This window comes from Chaetura pelagica, unplaced genomic scaffold (genome assembly GCF_000747805.2).
Source record: "Chaetura pelagica isolate M959 unplaced genomic scaffold, ChaPel_1.0 scaffold164, whole genome shotgun sequence".
Lineage (NCBI taxonomy): Eukaryota > Metazoa > Chordata > Aves > Apodiformes > Apodidae > Chaetura > Chaetura pelagica.
In genome coordinates, this window is record NW_009952971.1 from 1,094,753 (window position 1) to 1,113,556 (window position 18,804).

General features: G+C 38.2%; 1 protein-coding gene across 1 annotated transcript in view; it reads right to left on the bottom strand.

The window, feature by feature from the left end:
* NELL1 (NEL-like 1 (chicken)) overlaps positions 1-18,804 on the bottom strand; it is a 281,278-nt gene that overhangs the window by 212,280 nt on the left and 50,194 nt on the right. Inside the window, exons 4-8 of the mRNA XM_009995858.1 lie at positions 13,367-13,463; positions 7,403-7,475; positions 7,085-7,167; positions 1,629-1,763; positions 680-782 (exon numbers count right to left, since the gene is read on the bottom strand). Coding sequence (XP_009994160.1) covers positions 680-782; positions 1,629-1,763; positions 7,085-7,167; positions 7,403-7,475; positions 13,367-13,463 — 491 coding nt within the window. The remainder of the gene's footprint in view (positions 1-679; positions 783-1,628; positions 1,764-7,084; positions 7,168-7,402; positions 7,476-13,366; positions 13,464-18,804) is intronic.

Genomic DNA, 18,804 nt, shown 5'->3' on the forward strand with positions numbered 1-18,804 from the left:
GGGGGGGTGGAAGATAATGTGTTTCTTGAAGTAAGACTGGCATCAGTATTCTGCATATAAATTGTCTTTGTCCCTGCCATTGTTAAGGAAACAAATCTTGAATATTCCTTCCAGGAATGGTACTTATAGCTTTCATCTCCAGAAGACAGAATGCAAGTTGACAATAACACTGATCATAAAATTTTCTTTCTTTCTTCTTACATATTTATTTTGAAATTAATTACTGACAACTATTACTCCACACATTGATAGTAACCTAAGGTCTAAAATTCTGTCGTGTTTCTTTAAAGAACCTTCCAGCCCAAAATAAGAGATAGGCAAACAGGTAACAGCTCTGTTTATTACTCCTCACTACAGAAAGTTCAGGCCATAGGCTTGGTACTCCTCAGCATCAAAAGGAGACACAAGCTGAAGCCAAGGGAAGCTTCCCCAACCAAAACAAGTGAATCAATAATTTTACGCTGACAACAGGTAAAAAGAAAATCTTAAGAGTTCTGCAATGCTTGTTCACTCCTCACCAACTGCTTATTTTCTTCGTAAATCAATTTTGCCACTGTGACTCATGTTACCTGAATCACTAGGACCTATGAAAGTCATTATAAAATGTAACTGTTTTAAGGACAAGTTTTACCCTGCTGAAAGAGAGGGCAAAACTAAAAGGTCCGTGAGATGTACTCACCTTTGCAGACTTTGCAGCACTGGTTTTCCACGTGCACTGGAAGAGCATCAGGAGGACAATCAAGAGGGGGACAGGACATCCTTCTGCACTCCACAGCTCCACTCTAAGCAAAGGTTTTTAAGACAAAATTCAACCACAACTGTTGAAATTAGTAAATATTTTATACAAAACACAGAGGGCAGAAAATAATTTAAGTAAATAAAAACAGCACTGTGGATTACAGACCCATCCTTCAGCAACAACTTTAATCCCGTCCAACTACAAACTTGAATTAAAACACATCTAAAGGCGAACCACCTGGTTTTGATATGTATTATTGGTTCCACTCCACTGAGCAGAGTGCATTAAGTAGAAAAAATAGGCTCATCTTTACAAGAACATAAGCACCACTTTCTCTAGGCTGTGCCAATCACCTTTGAGATTTTTAACAATCAGTTTTCTATTTTCTTGAGCAAAGACTCTCTCCAGATATTTATCAAATAATTTCAACAAGACAAGATTTACATACTAATCCTCTTCTTTCCCTCAGTTTTCCAGAGTGGTAAACACTGAAAACAGAATCTGCATGTTGTTACCATGCAAGATGCAACTAAGCATCTATGAATACTATTAAGATAATGCTTTCTGTTTGAAAAAACTACTGCAGTGAAAAGAACTCCAAACCAAACACAGACAATGCCACGCTTTCGTGTCAAAACCATAAAGTCTTCACATATATAATTAGAACAAATAAGACAGCATTGTGAAGGGAAAGCAGATTTTATTTATTAAGTTTGCACAAAAGCAATGCCAAATTTTTATTTATTTTACCATTTCCTTCCCTATTGTTCCCACTAGCACTAGGTGCATACTAACAACATAATCATTATCAGAGTTAACATTATGTATTCAAGGACCATTTTCACATTTTAATTGAATCCCACTCCTTAAACTCTTTAGAAATTCTTACTTTGCATGTGCAATTCCTGCAGTGATCATCTTCAACCCATGAGTCTTTGTCTCGATAAATCAATCCATTTATTTGACAGGTCTTCTCACAATGACAGTCTTCCAATTGACTCAGTCTTGTTTCTGCATAATTTAACTACAAATGAAAGCAACTTGATGAGATTTCTACAATTCAAACACTTGATTTTAAGAATGCAAATATGAGAAAGCAGTACACTTATTTTTAGGTGAACCAAGTTTGACTACAACCTTTGAAACACTGAGCACGATGTCAGCAGGTACTCCTGGCGCTTTGATGGGGCCACCCATGTTAACAGTTTATGACTCATGCAACTGTCTCCTGTAACAAGCCCCAGCAAGATGCCCTCAGAAATGTCCAGGGATTACCCAAAGTACACAAACTACGATTGGGTTTGTTTGTTTTTTTAAAAGTCCTTAATTGCTCATCAACTTGATTAAAAGTCAAAAAACATGACTGACTTTTCCTAATCATCCCTATCTCATCATTGTTAAGCACCAGCCAGACTGGTTCTTTCTAACTTTTAGAAAGGTCTTAACCTGATAGCACCAAGTGAGATTTGAAGGGGAAAGAAAGCATTTTAATTCAGTGTAGTACAGAATAATCCCAGAATGTGATTAATGGAGAAGCCATGCTCCTGGAGTAAACCCTAGGCTGGCTCTTAACATCCCTTGCTGTTCCTATTACCTCCTCAACTCCAACTACGAAAATGCTTATCAAGAAGCCAAAACTGATGCTTTTTTGCCAAGTGTTACATCTGCAAACAAGCAATTGTTATGTTTACTGATGAAATACACAGTAAGTGGAGACAATGGTCATTCCTGTTCATCCTGTCATCCATGTTCTCCTAAGCCATAGCTCACACCTCCCCTTCACACAAGGCACCATCTTACCCTTTTCCAGAGAGGAACAACCCCTGCCCATGCACATCTTGTGCCCAGGGCCATCATCTCTAATCCCTAAGAGCACCCAAAACTACCCCCCCCATTTATTAATACCAAAAATACACTCACATACATATATATATAAACATAATATTTATAAGTAAATATGTGCATTCTTCAGGCCCCAGTACTGCCATTGCTCTAAAAATCTCCTTGGTGACACCTAGGCAAGGGAGTTTCTCAAGGTCCTTATTTTTTTACATTCACATTTGTCTTACCTGTATAAGCCATCCTAGTGAAGCTACTGCAAATAACAAGGCTACCTAAATCTGACACAAGGCAAGATGGAAGTATATTCTATTCTGCTATAAATATGATGCTATTATGCTACATTATGGGTTGCTACATTTTAATAGTGTCCTCAAACCAGGACAAATAGTAGCAAATTTTATTTAAAAAAAAAGAATGCACAGTGCTATAGTATTTCTTACATAATGTCATATACCTGCATTTCATATATTTTTGTTCTGTAAAATGCCATCCACTCTACATGAAAATATTCTAATAGGTCCTTTTGCATTCCTATCAGTTAAAGAGCAACTTATTTCGGAGGAAGAAAAAAAAAAAATATATATTAGACCAATTTCTGTGGTTTTCTGGTTTTTTATTCCTCTGCAGTTCTCATGAGAGAAATCATAAGAGAAATAAAAGCTCTTTTTTCTTTAAGGTATTATTCCTGGAATAATAGGGTGACATCAATGATGCTCATCTCCCCCAAACTCAGCATGATCTGGTGGCTTCAAAACTGCTTTTCACATTTTAGAGGCAAAATTATCTTCTTACTGAGCTGCTTGTTTCAGCAGAAACACTTTTCAAGTAATTATATTTACAGCATATAAATATATTTAGTTTTGGTTAAAAGGTCTTTGGTTTGTCTTACACTTCATTTATTTTTTTAATTAACATTCCCATCATGAGCTATACAAATTTGAGAGAGAAAGGAGTTTAAAAATATCCAGATTTGAAAGTGGCCTTTGGCTGCCCTAGAAATTATTCCCTAAAAAAAGAAGAAAGCTCTAAGAGAATAAATATTTTCAATTTATTAAATTCTTCTGTCAATTGCTTTACCTTGATAGGTATAATTTACTTAAAAACCATGTACCTCCTGTTTTAAGAAATATCTTCAAACATAGCAGACCAATCAAGTAGATCATCACAAGGAAGGCAAGAGCAAACCCTCCAATACACAGAGGTATCAGAGCCCATAGAACCTGTTCTGTCATCTTCTAAAGTGACCCAAAACATTCTTTTGTTTCTATACTTCAAGCCTTAATTGAAAACAAACCAAAAAAATATTCTAAGTTCAATAAAATGGTGAATTCCTTAATATGAGCTCAAACGTCCTTTCAAATGTTGCCAAATGCATACAACTAGATTTGATGAATATTTAAGACAATAGTGGAAAATTTTCAACTTTTGGACATTTTTTTAGGTTATGAACAGCAACAAAGTAACAAAAGAGAAACAGCCCACACCACAGCAAATATTTTCCATAAACTAAGCAAATCCTCAGTTTTTTATATTCAGAATATTTGGTTAGCTGTTATTCACAAAATGTATTTAACATTTTCCTTGCTTCTCCTCTGCCCATTAACTGAAATTAACTGAAAGATAACAGACTTCTGTTAAAAATGTATTGGTTTTGGCAAATTAATATGAAAATTATGTTAAAAACACACCAAACTATCAAAATATACATGGACATTTTTCTTAATCATGTAAGTATTCATGGCCACAGAATTCCATCATGTAAACAAACCAGATTAACTAGTCCATCAATGAACATCAGTTCTTGATTTTTCTTTGGTTTAATCAAACCTGTGTTAACCTTTCTGACCTCAACCAAGGGAAGATTCAGTAGAAAGTTGTGTGCTGAAATTCATCACATAACAAGCACAGCTGAGTACAAAGCACATCCTAGTTAAGGCCCATAATTTACTAAAAAGAAATTTTAATCCAGAGAAATGCAGGAGATGCCCAGACTGATTTCAGTAATTTGTTACAAGCTGCATGAATTCTTTTAGCCATTATTTTTAAAGAGGAACTAACAACGTTCCAGCACGGCAGTTGGGAATGCTCAAATGCAACACAATCCTTTTCTCCTGCAGAAAACTAACATTTTAGCCAGGTTACTAATACTCCAACCTATGGTGTTTCTGTATTTAATGACATGAGATTAAATCAATTAAATATATATATTGGGAAGATTCAGAATTAATTCAAATTATGGTCAAAAAAAAATAGGCTTAAAAAGATAGCATTTAGTCATCTTGAAAAGCTATTTCCTTACCAGACACAGGTAGGAAAAGGACATTGTGACAATTAGCTTGCTACAGGTCATGATCAAAAGGTCCTGTACATAGCACTGCATGACAAACTGCTATAGACAGCTCTTCTGAGCCCCTTACACAGTCCCTGTGTCCCATCCTGAGCCAGCACCAGCCCCATGGGGTCCCCAAGTAAAGCTCAAGCAAGAGGGTACTCTCTCCTCCTGCCTGCATACTGCATAATTTGCACTGCTACCAGAACTATGTAAGCCTGAAGCCACTAGGCTGATGTTTTCTTCCCAGAAAAACCTTGATCTGAGTTTTCATAGTTTTACATAATATAAACTGCATGTACCCATGGGTGGCAAACATCATTCACGGACCTATTCAATGCTGTAAAACAGCTCGAACTAGAGACTGAAGGAGAAACTGAAATCCTAGATACAGCAGAGCCTAAAAGCAACAACTGGACATCAAACCACATGGCCCACTTTTCCAAAAAGCTGTGCTCATGCTCCACATCTCTTGGTGCAGGACCAGCTGCTGGGATTCATTGCTCATGTTAATTAACAAGCCATTCTCTGACCACCTGCCCTGCCAAACTGGAGCTCTGCAGGGAGCTGCACAGCCCTTCTAAGCCTTACTTTTTGCCTTGCTTCATCATCCCTATACGATACCTTGGTATCTACATGAGTACTGCTTCTGGCTATTGACCTCTAGGACTGAAAAGGCAGAGACAAACCTTAGTGCCTCCCTCAAGCCCCTCCATTTTTAACTTGCATTTGTCTGCCAAATTAACTTCCTTTCCTGCTGCATGCATTCTCCTGAGCAACAATACTTCTGTAACTGCAATGAAATAGCCAGTGCACTGCTATAACAGAAAAGGAACTAGCAGTGAAGGATTTTCCCAGCACCCCTTTATGGAAGCACAGAGTCTTTTCCATAGAAATACTGTGTTATTTGCTTCCCCTTATAAAGCACAAGCAAGCAAAAATATAATAAACAGCAGAGAAAGTTACTCAGTACAGTGCATAATTGGGACTTGCTCATACCACCAGCAGGGCTCAAAATAATTGCCTCCCTTTGACAGTGCAAGCAGCAAACTGAACTAAAAGCTTCACATTTTGCATTCAGAGTCAGCCTGTCCAAAGCATGTCAGCTGAGTAATTGGATTGTCACTAAAGTGTGCACACTTCCTAAAAAACAAAGTTTCCCCTTCCCTATTATGAAAGAAAAGAACTCTTAAAGGCAGCACAGTAAAAAGTATAATGCTTTCATAGCACTAGTATGCAAATCCTCTTTTTGATATTCCTGTTCAGTAACTACACTGAGATTAAAGGCATCTACACGTTGGTTGCAGTTGTGCTTAAATCTCTAAGTAATTAACATGTAAGTGCTGCTTCAGATGAGACAATTAATTGTATTTTACCACAGACCAGATGGTTTACCACTATTAACCTCCAAATGTCTTCACAGATTGCCTGTTAACACAGACCAGGGGTTCAGTCACCTCTACAACACAGCTTCCTGCCCCAAAACCTCACCGCAGCCTTAGCTGAAGAGCCTTGGCTCACATTTCTTGACTATGTAGTGTGGCAGCAGAGAATGAAGAAAATCTCCATAATCCCCCTCCAAAAAAGTCACTCTAACTTCCCATATATACTACTCACAATCCAAAAATAACAACATTTAAAAAAAATACTAATAATCCCACCTCAGCCCAAATTAGATTCTCTTTTACACTGTAAAAGCCATTGATGATATTCATGATGTTGTGATCAACACAGCCAGCAGCTTCACAGGCATTCTGGGGCCTCAACTCGATTCCCAGGAAGGAGAAGTCCTGAAGACTTCACAGGACTACTCACAGTCAAACATGAACCCTCTGACAGCATCACATGGCGAAGAAGCTGTTGAGGGATTTCACTCCTTTGTTTCTCCTTTATCCATCAACATGAAACAGGAAACCATGCTAAGGCTCCTCACAAAAATCAGACCCTGGGCATTTTCTCACCAAATAATAAGGCAGACAATACAAGCTTAATAAGGCTTAAGTGACACGTGTGAAGCTACCTCTGTAAGTCCACTGCAGATAGGGCTAGTGACAGAAGGTGGGGGCAAAAATAGATTTTCTGTGAAAGTATAGAACAAATGCAGAAAGAATAGATACTTTCATGTTGGCCTTAGAACAGAATTGTTAATTAACAAAAGAAGCTTAGGTACCTACTTTTGCAGTCATTTTTGCCAGGAGTTCTTGCAAATCCATGATTCCTTGCACCAGACTTAAGAAATCACTGCAGGTTGGGCATGCTCAATAAAGGAAAAGCAAAAATAAAGGGAAAGGAAGAGAAAGAGAGACACAATAACCCATAAATAAATCAAGTCTGATATACTACTAGTTATCTGAACGTAAAATGCAATCTGTTTACAGAGAATTTTTGCTTTCTGAAAGTCAGCACATGAAGAAAATCACAAGCCTGAAAATATTTTTAAGACAAAGAAATAACTTGTATGGAAAATTTCAAATAAAGAAATTGCTACTTACTGCGATTCAGATTAGGACACTGCATTATGTATCCATTAGGTATGAAGATGACTTTCACATCTTGAATAACACCCTTTGAAAAAGAAGAGAAAACTGGTAATACAGATTACAAACATTCACTTAGATCTGCACAAAGTGCTTCACAAGTCATTCCTTAAGTGGGTACAAAAAATTGAGAAGCTCATGTTTCTTCTGAGAAAAATAACCAAAGATGGACAAAAAAATAACAACCCTTTCTCTCTATCCTCCTGTGTGTTTGGATATCAATTTTCATAAAACACAGAAATACTACTGCTTTGTCTTTTGCAATCACCAGATATAAGCTGCTTAAATGTATTAAAATGGCATGAGATTAGTGAAAAAGCAGGGAAATAATATCCATTATTCAAGTCTACAACACACTTTACCAAAAGACAAAAAGAAAACACAGCAATGCTCTTTAGTGATTTAGCCAAATAAAACTGTGAAGTCAAATGTTATGGAAAGAAAAGTATAGAATGTGAGAGGTAAGTAAGTGTTTAGTCACTAGCCTTCTATCTCCACAGGCAGTTCATGTAATCGTGCCATTTGTTAGAATTAAATCCTCTAACCCAGACAGATGGAAAGACAGTCCCTATGCAGGAGTGGCAGAATTCAGGACACCAAGATAGAGCCAGCTAGTACAGGTTGTATGCAGCCCAGAAACTGAACCAGGAGTGACAGGAGTGAGGAAGGATCACCACATCCAGTTTAGGCAGTTGTGTTGTCCATGACTTGCAAGGATGTCCTTGAGGGAAACAGCAGACATGAAGGGTTGCCCAGTACCTACACACACCTGGGTCCTGAAGAGCTCTAAATCCTTCAAATGGCCTCCAAAATGCTGAAGATCAGCCTTGCTCTTTTAAGGTCCATATAAAGCTCTTGCTCCATCTTTGACTGTTTAAGATACTTACTCCACAAGATCCACTACTTCTAATAATGTCATTGTCACTAAGGGAGAGGAGCAAGGGAAAACAAGGGACTTCTAGTGCTGCTATTTGCAGTTTGCCTGACTGTTCATCAGATGTAGTGACATGGACCTATGTCCTCCCAGACACAGAAGAATTTCTTGAATTTGAAAATAAATTTTATCATCATGGCAATTATCTGATTAAATTACTGATTCGTAAGACTACATTTTAATTTTCAGTTATATTACAACACAGCAAATTTTGCAGACTGAGGACATGAAATACTGAACTCCATTTGTAAATAAAACATAGGCCTCAGCCCTTAAAGCCTGGTGAACACGTCAAGTAAGATTCAACATCTACATCTTCATTTGCTAAAACAGCAGAAGGTAATCAGCAAGCACCGCTTCCGGCTTCCTGTTTCATCATCAAATATTCACTGAAAATACTAATAGACATAATCAGATCACACTGTCTTCTGTGCAGAAGTATATACATTTATTAACCTTTTCATTTATGAGAATAATGAAACCATCATAATAATGAGAAGTAATACTGTCACTGGAAAAGGAACATCCTGAAAGCCATTTTAGACACTCTCTGCTAGCAGTCATCAGTGAGAAATTAGAAGGCAAGGCATAAAATACATTTCAAAGCTTAAGCCTCTCCAGTGAAAAGCTTAACCAAGAGTAAATGAGATTACAAAGTTTCACCAGACCATATTGCACAGCTAACAAGACATAATCCAGAAAGAAGCAATGCTTTCCTCAGCTTTTTGATTAAAAGTGTATATTAAACTTCAAGTGTGCTTTTTTGCATCAGAGCCACATCACTCGATGGCCTTTGGAATAGACAAGCATTTTAATACAACCTGAAGTAGAAATACAACTGGGTTTTGTGCCTACATGGAAACATGTTAGCATGAAAAAATGTATGAACTTCAGTCTGTAAAACCTCTGAAACAGCACTAATATGCTCAAATACAGAAGGGAACCCTCAAAGAGCAGAAATTTTGCTGATGTATTTTTTAAATAGAAAGACTTCATTATAGGCAAGCACATAGTACAGCTATAGTTATTGTAACACATATGAAGAAATTTGGACTATTCCTCTTTCAACATTAAGTTTAGGTTGCAGAGAGCTTTTGAGAGCCAGAAGGAGAATTAGACATGCACAGCCTCCCAGGGGAAGCAAAAGGCTCTGGTCCACTTCAGCACAAGGTGGAGTTCCTCAATACACATTTTGTGACATCAGACTTTGGCTTTGACAGGCAGATGTCAGTGGTCAAAATTCTCCCTATTTTGCCTTTCCCAATCAGACATCACCTTATATACATTCCATTATAGCATTTGACTATTTAAAACTGGAGCTTCAGTTCAGTATCAGGACCCACTGGCTTCACGAGCCTTCATCTGTGCAGGCAGATTACCAGCTACAAGATTTAATTCAGGCCTGCAGCCCTAAATATTAAGCCTCATCCTATGAGGATGTAATGCCAAAGCCTTGTTTATGGCACTTCTCAATGTCTCAATTAAATAAAGGAGGACTGTCATTTTCTGTGAAAAGGCTCATATATATCACGAACTCTCCACTTCTGTTTTCATTTCCTCCATTGCCTTTCACTCTCTTTAAAATCAACTTCTCCCACAGAGACAATGCACACCCCACAGCTCTGCAGGTTGCATCAGCCAGGGCTGGTGAAAGGCTCTGCGTGGAGGCACCAGTAGATGTGCCCAGCACCCTGTGCCTTGGCAATGCTACACCTGCTCCAGCAGATCAGCACTGTGCTACATCTGCACAGGACTGGCATGCCCCTTGCACAGCTGCCCTTGGCACTGCATTTACCTCACTCTGGTCTGTACAACTCTTAGATCAAAGCAACTACAGAGGGCCAAGTAAACACATGATGCTGTGTAGTAAAAATACCAACATACTTCTCAAGCACCTGCTGTGCTATCCCCAGTCAGAGCCGCAGGATCAACAGAACCTACAGCAGATATGAAAATTAACATCTTTTTACATTAATCACTTAGTCAGCAATGCATTAATAAGCTCATTTCTGCAGCAACTCTTTGGAGGGAACCTTGGGGGGAAGGATTCTCCCCAGAGATAACAATGAATTTTGGAGATCATTTGCATCCTGACAGCGTTAAGATTCATCCTAGAGTGAGGGTTCCCTGAATGTCTCCTATCACTCTCATCCTCCTCTCAGTTGCACTTACTTTGGTTTCCTATCTGATTATAATAGCAGTCTTTAGCCCTAAAACAAATCTCACTTTAGAGCCAGACAAAGAAACCTGAGAGTCAGCATGTATTTTTCCAAAGGAGTAACTCCTGAGTTTCTCTTCAAAGCAAACAAGCAAAATTATCTTAGGCGTGCTCCATGTTTGCTCTTGCAACTGCTGTGCTGAAACCATACCATCTTGTCTGAACCTCAAATGCTTCCTCGTAGCAGGTAAATTGCAACTACTGAGAGGTACTAGTTGTAAAGAGGTGAGACTTCAACTCCCTTGGCTATGCCCTTGAGCACTTCATTCCCCAGCAAAGCCACAGACACAGCAAGGCTACTTGTGGAATTACCACTGTAAGGATGTGGAACAAAAGCATAAATAGGAAAAATGGCAACAACTGCCCACGGTGACTTAGAAGTATCATCTCTTCCCCTTACTCCTCTAATACATTGAAGAATTAGGAACAAAAATAGGCAAGGGAATATTGCCCAAAATGTGCTTTAATGCTGTTAATTTATGCAGAGACACAACAATTAATATAATTAAAATAAGACAATGTTTGGAACAGCAAAGATGACAGAACAGTACCCAGTGCTTTTTGCTACATACATTATCATGGCTCCAACACACATATAAAAATGCTAATTCTTTTTTAACACTCTTATTTCCCTCCAGATCTCTGTTTACATTAAGGAAAATAGATCTACTATTTTATATGCTAAAACAGTGAAACAAATTGCTTTGAAAAAGAAAGGGAGGTCCTGCTGAGCATGTAAATATATGGAAAGAAATGTGTGCTCTTTACAAATTGGCAAAACCCCAAGTTTTTGCAATGAGTAACATTAAAAAAAAAAAAAAAAGCAAGATTTCTGGAACTCTCAAGCAGGATTAAAAAAATACAACAATTATATTTCTGCCCTGAAGAAACTTAGTAAAATACTCAAGCATGCATAAAGCAAAGTAAGGCACTTGTCAGCTTTCATTATGATCAATAAAAACTGTCAGCTCATTAGCATATCATTAGCTACCCTGCTGTTTCCAAAGTGTTAATGCATAGAAATATTAATTTACAAACATATAATATCCCAGAGTTCTGAGGCTCTGACTGTCTGCATAAAATAAGAATTTAAGATGGGCAAATCCAGTATAACTTCTTTTCCTATGTAGCTATAAACATATGCTTACCATCTGTGGAACTATGGGAAGCAGCTGAGGTAAAAAAACAACAGCTGTAGAATAAAATAATACTATCAATTTCACTTCACAGTGACAGCTCAGCTGCTGGAGGATGAAATGTACTCTAGGTTCAGAGAAACTCTGGGACCGCCATTCCAGTTCCAAGTTAGCTCTTGCCTCTGTTTCAGAGTTACAATTGCTGGTTGTTGTGCTTAAATAATTTTAGTATAAAATAATTGTCCCAGTTTGTTGAAATCTCGGGACTCTGAGGAGAGGTCCTCAGGAAAGCAGCAACTTGTAAAATTGTCTTATGAACTGACAGCTTCAAAGAGAAAATGAGTGGGTGGTAAATCACCTTGGCAACAAATCCATGCCAATATCGAGGACAGGCAGGTTGGTGTATCCCTGCACTATAGACTAGCACTGATAAACACTTGCACTGTGGCTTATTATTCAAAACTGGAAGAAAAATGATAAGCTCTTCTGTAGCTTGCTTACAAAGCAAAACAATTAATTTTCAGGAGGAATGGGTGGAGTTTATTTGTTGGTGTACTTTGTTTGTTGCTTGGTTCAACAATTCAGCCTCAGCCAGATAATCACACAGCCTCAACAGAAGCCAAAATAGCTGAAGGAAAACATACAGGAGAGGACTTTTTAAGGTACAGGTCATTTATCTGTCCTTTGCAATTTTAGAAATATATTGCCATTAATGGAATCTGGAGTATATTACTATGACTTGAATCCTCTTTTTCCTCTGACAAGTTCCTCACTCCTGTACTCAAACTGTCACTGATGACATCTTGGGGAACCTCATAAATGGACAAGACAGGCTTTCTGGCTAAGAGACAGGAGTAGCCTGGGTCCTGCCAGCTGGCCAGGCTTTCAGCCTGGGCTGTTTGGAAGCTCCGAAGGATAAAGAAACTAATTAACAAAACTTGATGACCCCCTGCTCACTCTCTGGCAAGAAACACAGTGACACACTTAGTGAGAAAACAGAAAGTGCTTCAGGTACTCCAGGAACAGAAAAATCTACTGTGTAAGTAGCAAGGCAAGTGTCCTGCATACAATAGCTACTATCTGCCAAAGCTGGAAGAGATTGCAGACCAGAAGATCTTTAGATCTTCACAGATCTATAAGTCAATGCTGAAAGAGGCAAATGAGAGTCACCCAAGGCAAACAGAAAGGTGTGGGTATTATTCCACATACAAAACCAAGAAGGAAATTACCTCCAAGAGCAATTAAGGCCACCACTGTCTGGCAAAGAGACCACAGCAAAGCTGTTATTTTGGCAAGATTTAAAGTCAAGAATAGACTCCGATGCTGCCTACACAGTCCACTTCTTTCCCCAGGTGTGGCAAGGCAGAGCACGGCAGGCAGGTGAAACCAGTAAGGAAACCAAACACAACCCCCAAACACTGGATACTCCAGTCAGTGACTACAATACTCTGTCTTGCAGGAAGAGATCTAAATGTGATCTCTTAGTGATGGACCTACCTCAAAACCCACAACCTCACCTTCTACTGAAATTCATACAAATCAGATTTCAGGAATGTAAAACAACTAACCTGAAGTATATTGTTAACCATGTGCTCATTTCCTTCTTCATGTGCCATTTCATATCTGCTTACCTTAAAGAAACCATGTTTCCTGTTTCTCTGTCCAAGCCATAAATTGCTTTCAGGTGTCAAATTCGTTTCTGGAGGGTCAATGACACGTTCATAGATCCTGTAGAGGGAATACATTATCAGTACTTGAATCCTCTTTTTCCTCTGAAAAGTTCCTGCTCCAAATCAGTTAAAGATGGAAAGTAAAACCAAAGAAAACAAATGCATTAAACAATATTTCTCATTCGTAGTTTTAAAGGTATGTTACAACTTTAAAAGCAAATAAAAACCAACAGGGAAAAACTGTATTAAAATCACTAACATATGAGGACGGCATAAAACTGAAAGTCCCCCTGTGCAGTTCTGCAGCACTATGCTGAGGAAACACAATGCCAGGACCGGAAAAGAATCAATGAGACCATCCTGGCCTAGGGGCTCCTTCAATCTCAATTACCAGTTCAGGAGAAAAAGTGCCATCACAAACAAGATCCAACTAGACAAACAACCCTTTGTGGTTTTCAGCCTGTGGAATTTTGAATAGACTTCACAAAGAAACGTCATCCTACCTCAACTCCCAGGGCCTCTTTTTCCCTACATTTCTGTTATTTATCCCTGCACCTGGAGCTTCTGTTTCATCCCCTTCTCCCCATTTACTGCTGGTTTTGAACTCACTAAGCCTGAGTGCTCATCTGTGCTGCCACTACTGCCCATCCAACCTGCCCATGCCACTGGGGCAGGCCTGGCACCTCTCTGTTCAGGTTTGGGACCCAGCACTACAGGGACATTTTCTTGGTTGTTCTCCAAGAAGCTGGAAATACTAACAACAATGACAAGAAATAACATCAAGTCCATAAGCAAACTTTGTGTACTGCATAAACATGCACATGAATGCAGTCATCTCCATACCAAATTTCTAAAATTAATTCAAGCAAAATTGCTGTAACACAGCATTTTTAAGTTTTAAAAAACCAAGGATCTGGAGTTTTCAAAATGTTTTGCTTGGGTTTTTTTGTTTATTTCTAGGGAAGCTGTAATGAAGTTGCCATAACACCTTTTTCAGGAACTCAGACCACTAGAACAATGATACCACTTTAGAACATGGACCATTCAAGACCAAGTTACCAACCCTGGATTGTCTAATTGCCAAGGCACACTAGTAGGAGCCATGAAGTTATTGCTTCACAACAAGACCAGCGTGCTTGGATGGGCCAGCTCACAAGGAGTATGTATTGCTCTGTAACCCGACCAGCGTGAGAACCAATAGGGAATACTCTGAATACATCAAGACCTGTAGCTTAAAGGCGTGAAATTATTTTTCTTCTTTCTTTAAAGCAACGGCTTTAAAACAAACACAAAAATGAACACCAAAGAAAAACACAAGTCAATTAACATCACAACTCGTTAGCCAGTTATCTTCCCATTTACACTCCAAGTGCTTCTAGCACAGGCTCACCAGGTGTAAGCATTGATTTTTGTGTTGCATATTGCCAAACTTTTGGAAAATTCAAATATTTGCAGAGGCCTAGAGTAATCTCCCATTATCAAAGAACTTCAGGGAAGCTCTATAGAGTATGTTATGTTAAAGTACTAAGAGTCATATATTCCACCCACTTTTGCTCACCCAGGAAAGAAGGAAACCATTTCTCAAAATGAAATGGAAGCAATCTAAAAAACTAGTGGCAAACTTACTATTTCCTTAGAAAGAAATACAAAAAAATCTCCAACCAAAACAGCCACATGAAAATCTCAGGTTAAGAATGTTAGTACAGGAGTAAGACAACTTCTAATACTCCTTATTTTATTGTTCACATTTTTTATCATCAGTCCTAATTCATCACATTTCATCAAGGAGACAAATTCAAAGTCCTAGGATATTTCTGTCTCCTAGTTCATCACCTCCTGCTATCCATACTATTACAAAGAGCAAAACAATATTATATTTTTAAACTATGTTTTAAGAATTATAGGAGGTTCCCATGGGTTATTCTGTGTCAGTATCTTAAAGTGTGAGTAAACTCCTTCTGTCATAACCCTCAGGCAAAACAGAAAACCTACTCAAATGCAAAACTGCTGCATAAGGCTGAATAAGGAACAAAGAACTGAGATGCTCCTCGAGAAAACCAATCACTGAAGTACACTATAATATTAGGAATTTCTCTTTGGATACATATCACATCTTTATTCATGACTTAGGTTAATAAAGTCCTCACTGGAAATTTTCTAATCTCTTAGAAAGATTAGTCAATATTGTATAAAGAAGTTCATTTCTGCTAAGAGATAAAAGCCAAGTGTTTAAAATAAAGCAACAGACCAGTTCAATAACACTAGTTATTCAAGAATATTTGATTGTTATTCACCTGGCCTAAAGTTAATAAAGGAACTCTGTAGTATCTGTTTGTAATTACATATTAAAAAACCCCTAAGTTTTTAGGATGAAGCATACAAACTGACACTACTGCATGACAGTTCAACAACAGCAAGTGAGGAAGACAAAGGAGAGACAGGCTAAAATGGTTTCTCTTGTCTTTTCTGACAATTTAATAAAGACTTTCAACCTGTGTGAAAAAGGCTGTAGTGACCTTCCTTCCAGACAGTGCCACTCATAAAACACATGCTCAGGATTCCTCAGCTCCTGTTACTGTTCTACTCTAATTCCAATCATCAAGCAGCTATTTACCTTAAATTAGGGAATTAATTAAAGGTCAGATTGTGCCTTATTCCATATTGTTTAAGAGACTGGTTAGTTTTCTTCTCTGTGGATCTGCCCACTGAGTAACAGCCTCAGGTTTCAAGAAAAGGCAGGAGGTGTAGATCACTCCTTGCTTACCTTTGCTATGTAAAAAGACGTTTTGTTTGACACTGGTTTGCCAACAATTTGAGGTTACTGTATTACTGTATATTGTTACACATCAGCAAAAAAAGCTCCAGCATGCAGACATACAGCTTACTGCTATCCCTGTAATCCCCTCTAGATTCCTGGGAAATGAAAAGGTCAAAAAGCACATGTGAATTCATAACAGAAAAAAATATATATAAAACAAATCACAAGGACTATGGTTCACCATATGCTACTTCTCTAATCAAAAATAATTAAAATTGAAACACAAACAAGATACTTGCAACTCCTGACAAAAAGGGACAGTGATACAAAAAGAAATTGCAAGGTACTTTTCCAGCAAGACTAGAAGTGGCTACACAAACACAAACTGCATGGAAGAAGCTTTTGAATCAATACGAGCGAAGAAACGTGGCATCATTACTAACTCTCAATCAGAGGATATATAAAAAAAAAAAACAAAACAAAACAAACCCAAAGTTTTCAAATCTCTGTGAACAGAGTTTCACCAGCTCCGTGCACGGGCAGCTGATGGCCAGCAGAGCTGAAGCCAGGGACTGGGCATGTCTCCTGGCTGCCAGGTTCATGTTTTAAGTCACAAGAACATCATAAGCAGTCCAGCTTTCCTAAAGCAGGCTTTCAGAAACAGAGACTTAATGGGTAACTAAGATGCCCTGTCCATACCAAATTATTAACATGGCACTTACCTAAGTAGTTGGGAACAGGTTTTCACCCATACATATGGATTACCCATGTATGTACACCACTTACAAATCTCTCAAATATTAATGATTATTCAGGTGATTTTTCAGGGCGTTTCTACCCATAAAACACAAACATTCCATGACATATCTCACATCACAATGACAAAAGTTACTACTTAAAGGTGAAATTCTGTTATAACTAATGCTTCTGATGTTTGCTCTGCTCCCCTTCCTGTATTGATTTTCTTTTGGAGGGGGTGATTTTCAAGCTGAAAAACTACTGGTATTGAATAGACATAAAAGGATCCTTTTGGTTTTTTACAGTCACATTAAGCTTCCTCATCATTCTCATTTCCTTGCGTGATTCTTCTGGGCTGAGGTGTGTCACCTTCTGTGGCTTTCTCCACACTTGACAAATACTTCGCTTTTGGCACATGAATAGCTAAATTATATCTATTACATTTCCAGTTTATGAAGTGCTAGTCTAGAGCTCCTTGGAGATCAGTTTCCAATACATTTGGGTTTGACATCCATACAGAGAAATGTGCAGTTCACTTCACAAGAACAGGAAAGCTTAGAAAGAAGACTCCAGGGAATTGTGGTGTATCTAAAAATGACTGCAGCCTGAATAGCCCCTCCAGCATGAGAAGACCCAGGGCTCTAGGTTAATGGAAGCTCTACTCCATGCTTCAGACTTTCAGATTTATGATTACTGCATTCACTTTCCAAGAGAAAGCTTGATGTTTTCCCTTCTTTATGCTTAAATATTTCAAAGGAGATAAAGCATAAACGTGGAGTAATACAGCTGTGAACCAATTCCTCTTCCGTGAAATACAGAATACATTCAGTAACCACGGATACATTCAGCAAGACACAGTAAGAAAAACACCTGTTAATTGAAAAAGACTCCTGATAGCCTTGTGCTTTGTATTCTTATCTATCCTGTCTGCACACTTTGTTTTATAAGTATTCTTATGCAATCCTCAGAAACACCTTTTTCAAGGATACATTTCAAGCAGCTGACTATAACATAATGAATACAATATACAGAAAATTCATAAAATAATCAGTGGATTCCTAAAAGGAGGGGTATCTCAAATATCTGCATGCAAATACACATGCACACATCTTTATCTGCAAAGAGGAAGAGCCTCTCTAGAAATAAAGCTGTGTTGGGCAAGGAAACCATTTCCTTCTGTGCATGTCATCTACAATTATTTTTATCATCTTTAAAATGTTCTGGTAAAATAAACTGAAATACAGAAAGACTAACTGATTAACCAAGATCACAAAGACTGAGCCAGGGAGGGATATTGCCCAAGATCTAAGCCATTCAACTGGAAATGACTGAGGTGTAACTGCCTCATGCACTTGGCCACATTCCCTCTGGAAAAAACCTCACATGGAATTGTCTCTTGCAGTGAAAATGGTTTCTTACATGCAATTTTAACAAGTAAAAGCTAATACTTGGCAAGAATTTCAACTTTTGTGAAGATGCAGCTCTACTTCATACATACAAAATTTGCCAAGCCAGAAGCATTTTAGAAATTGCTGAAATATTTAGCAGAACATGAGAACAGTCTTCGTGTCTGTTTGCATTAGAATACATCAGCCAACAGGGACTGATCAGGAAATGCAACTGCCTAAAATTCTGAACATTAAAATAGACTACAACTCTAACAGTTACTATAAAGCAGCACACCAAACCATGACATGTCCAAACTCTTTCAGATATAAAATATGAGTAGGTTACTAAAATAGAATCATAGAACTATTCAGGTTGGAAAAGCCCCTTGGGATCACTGAGTCCAACCATCATCCCTACTCTACAAAGTTCTTCCCTAAACCATATCCACCAACACCACATCCAAACGACCCTTAAACACATCCAGGGATGGTGACTCAACCACCTCCCTGGGCAG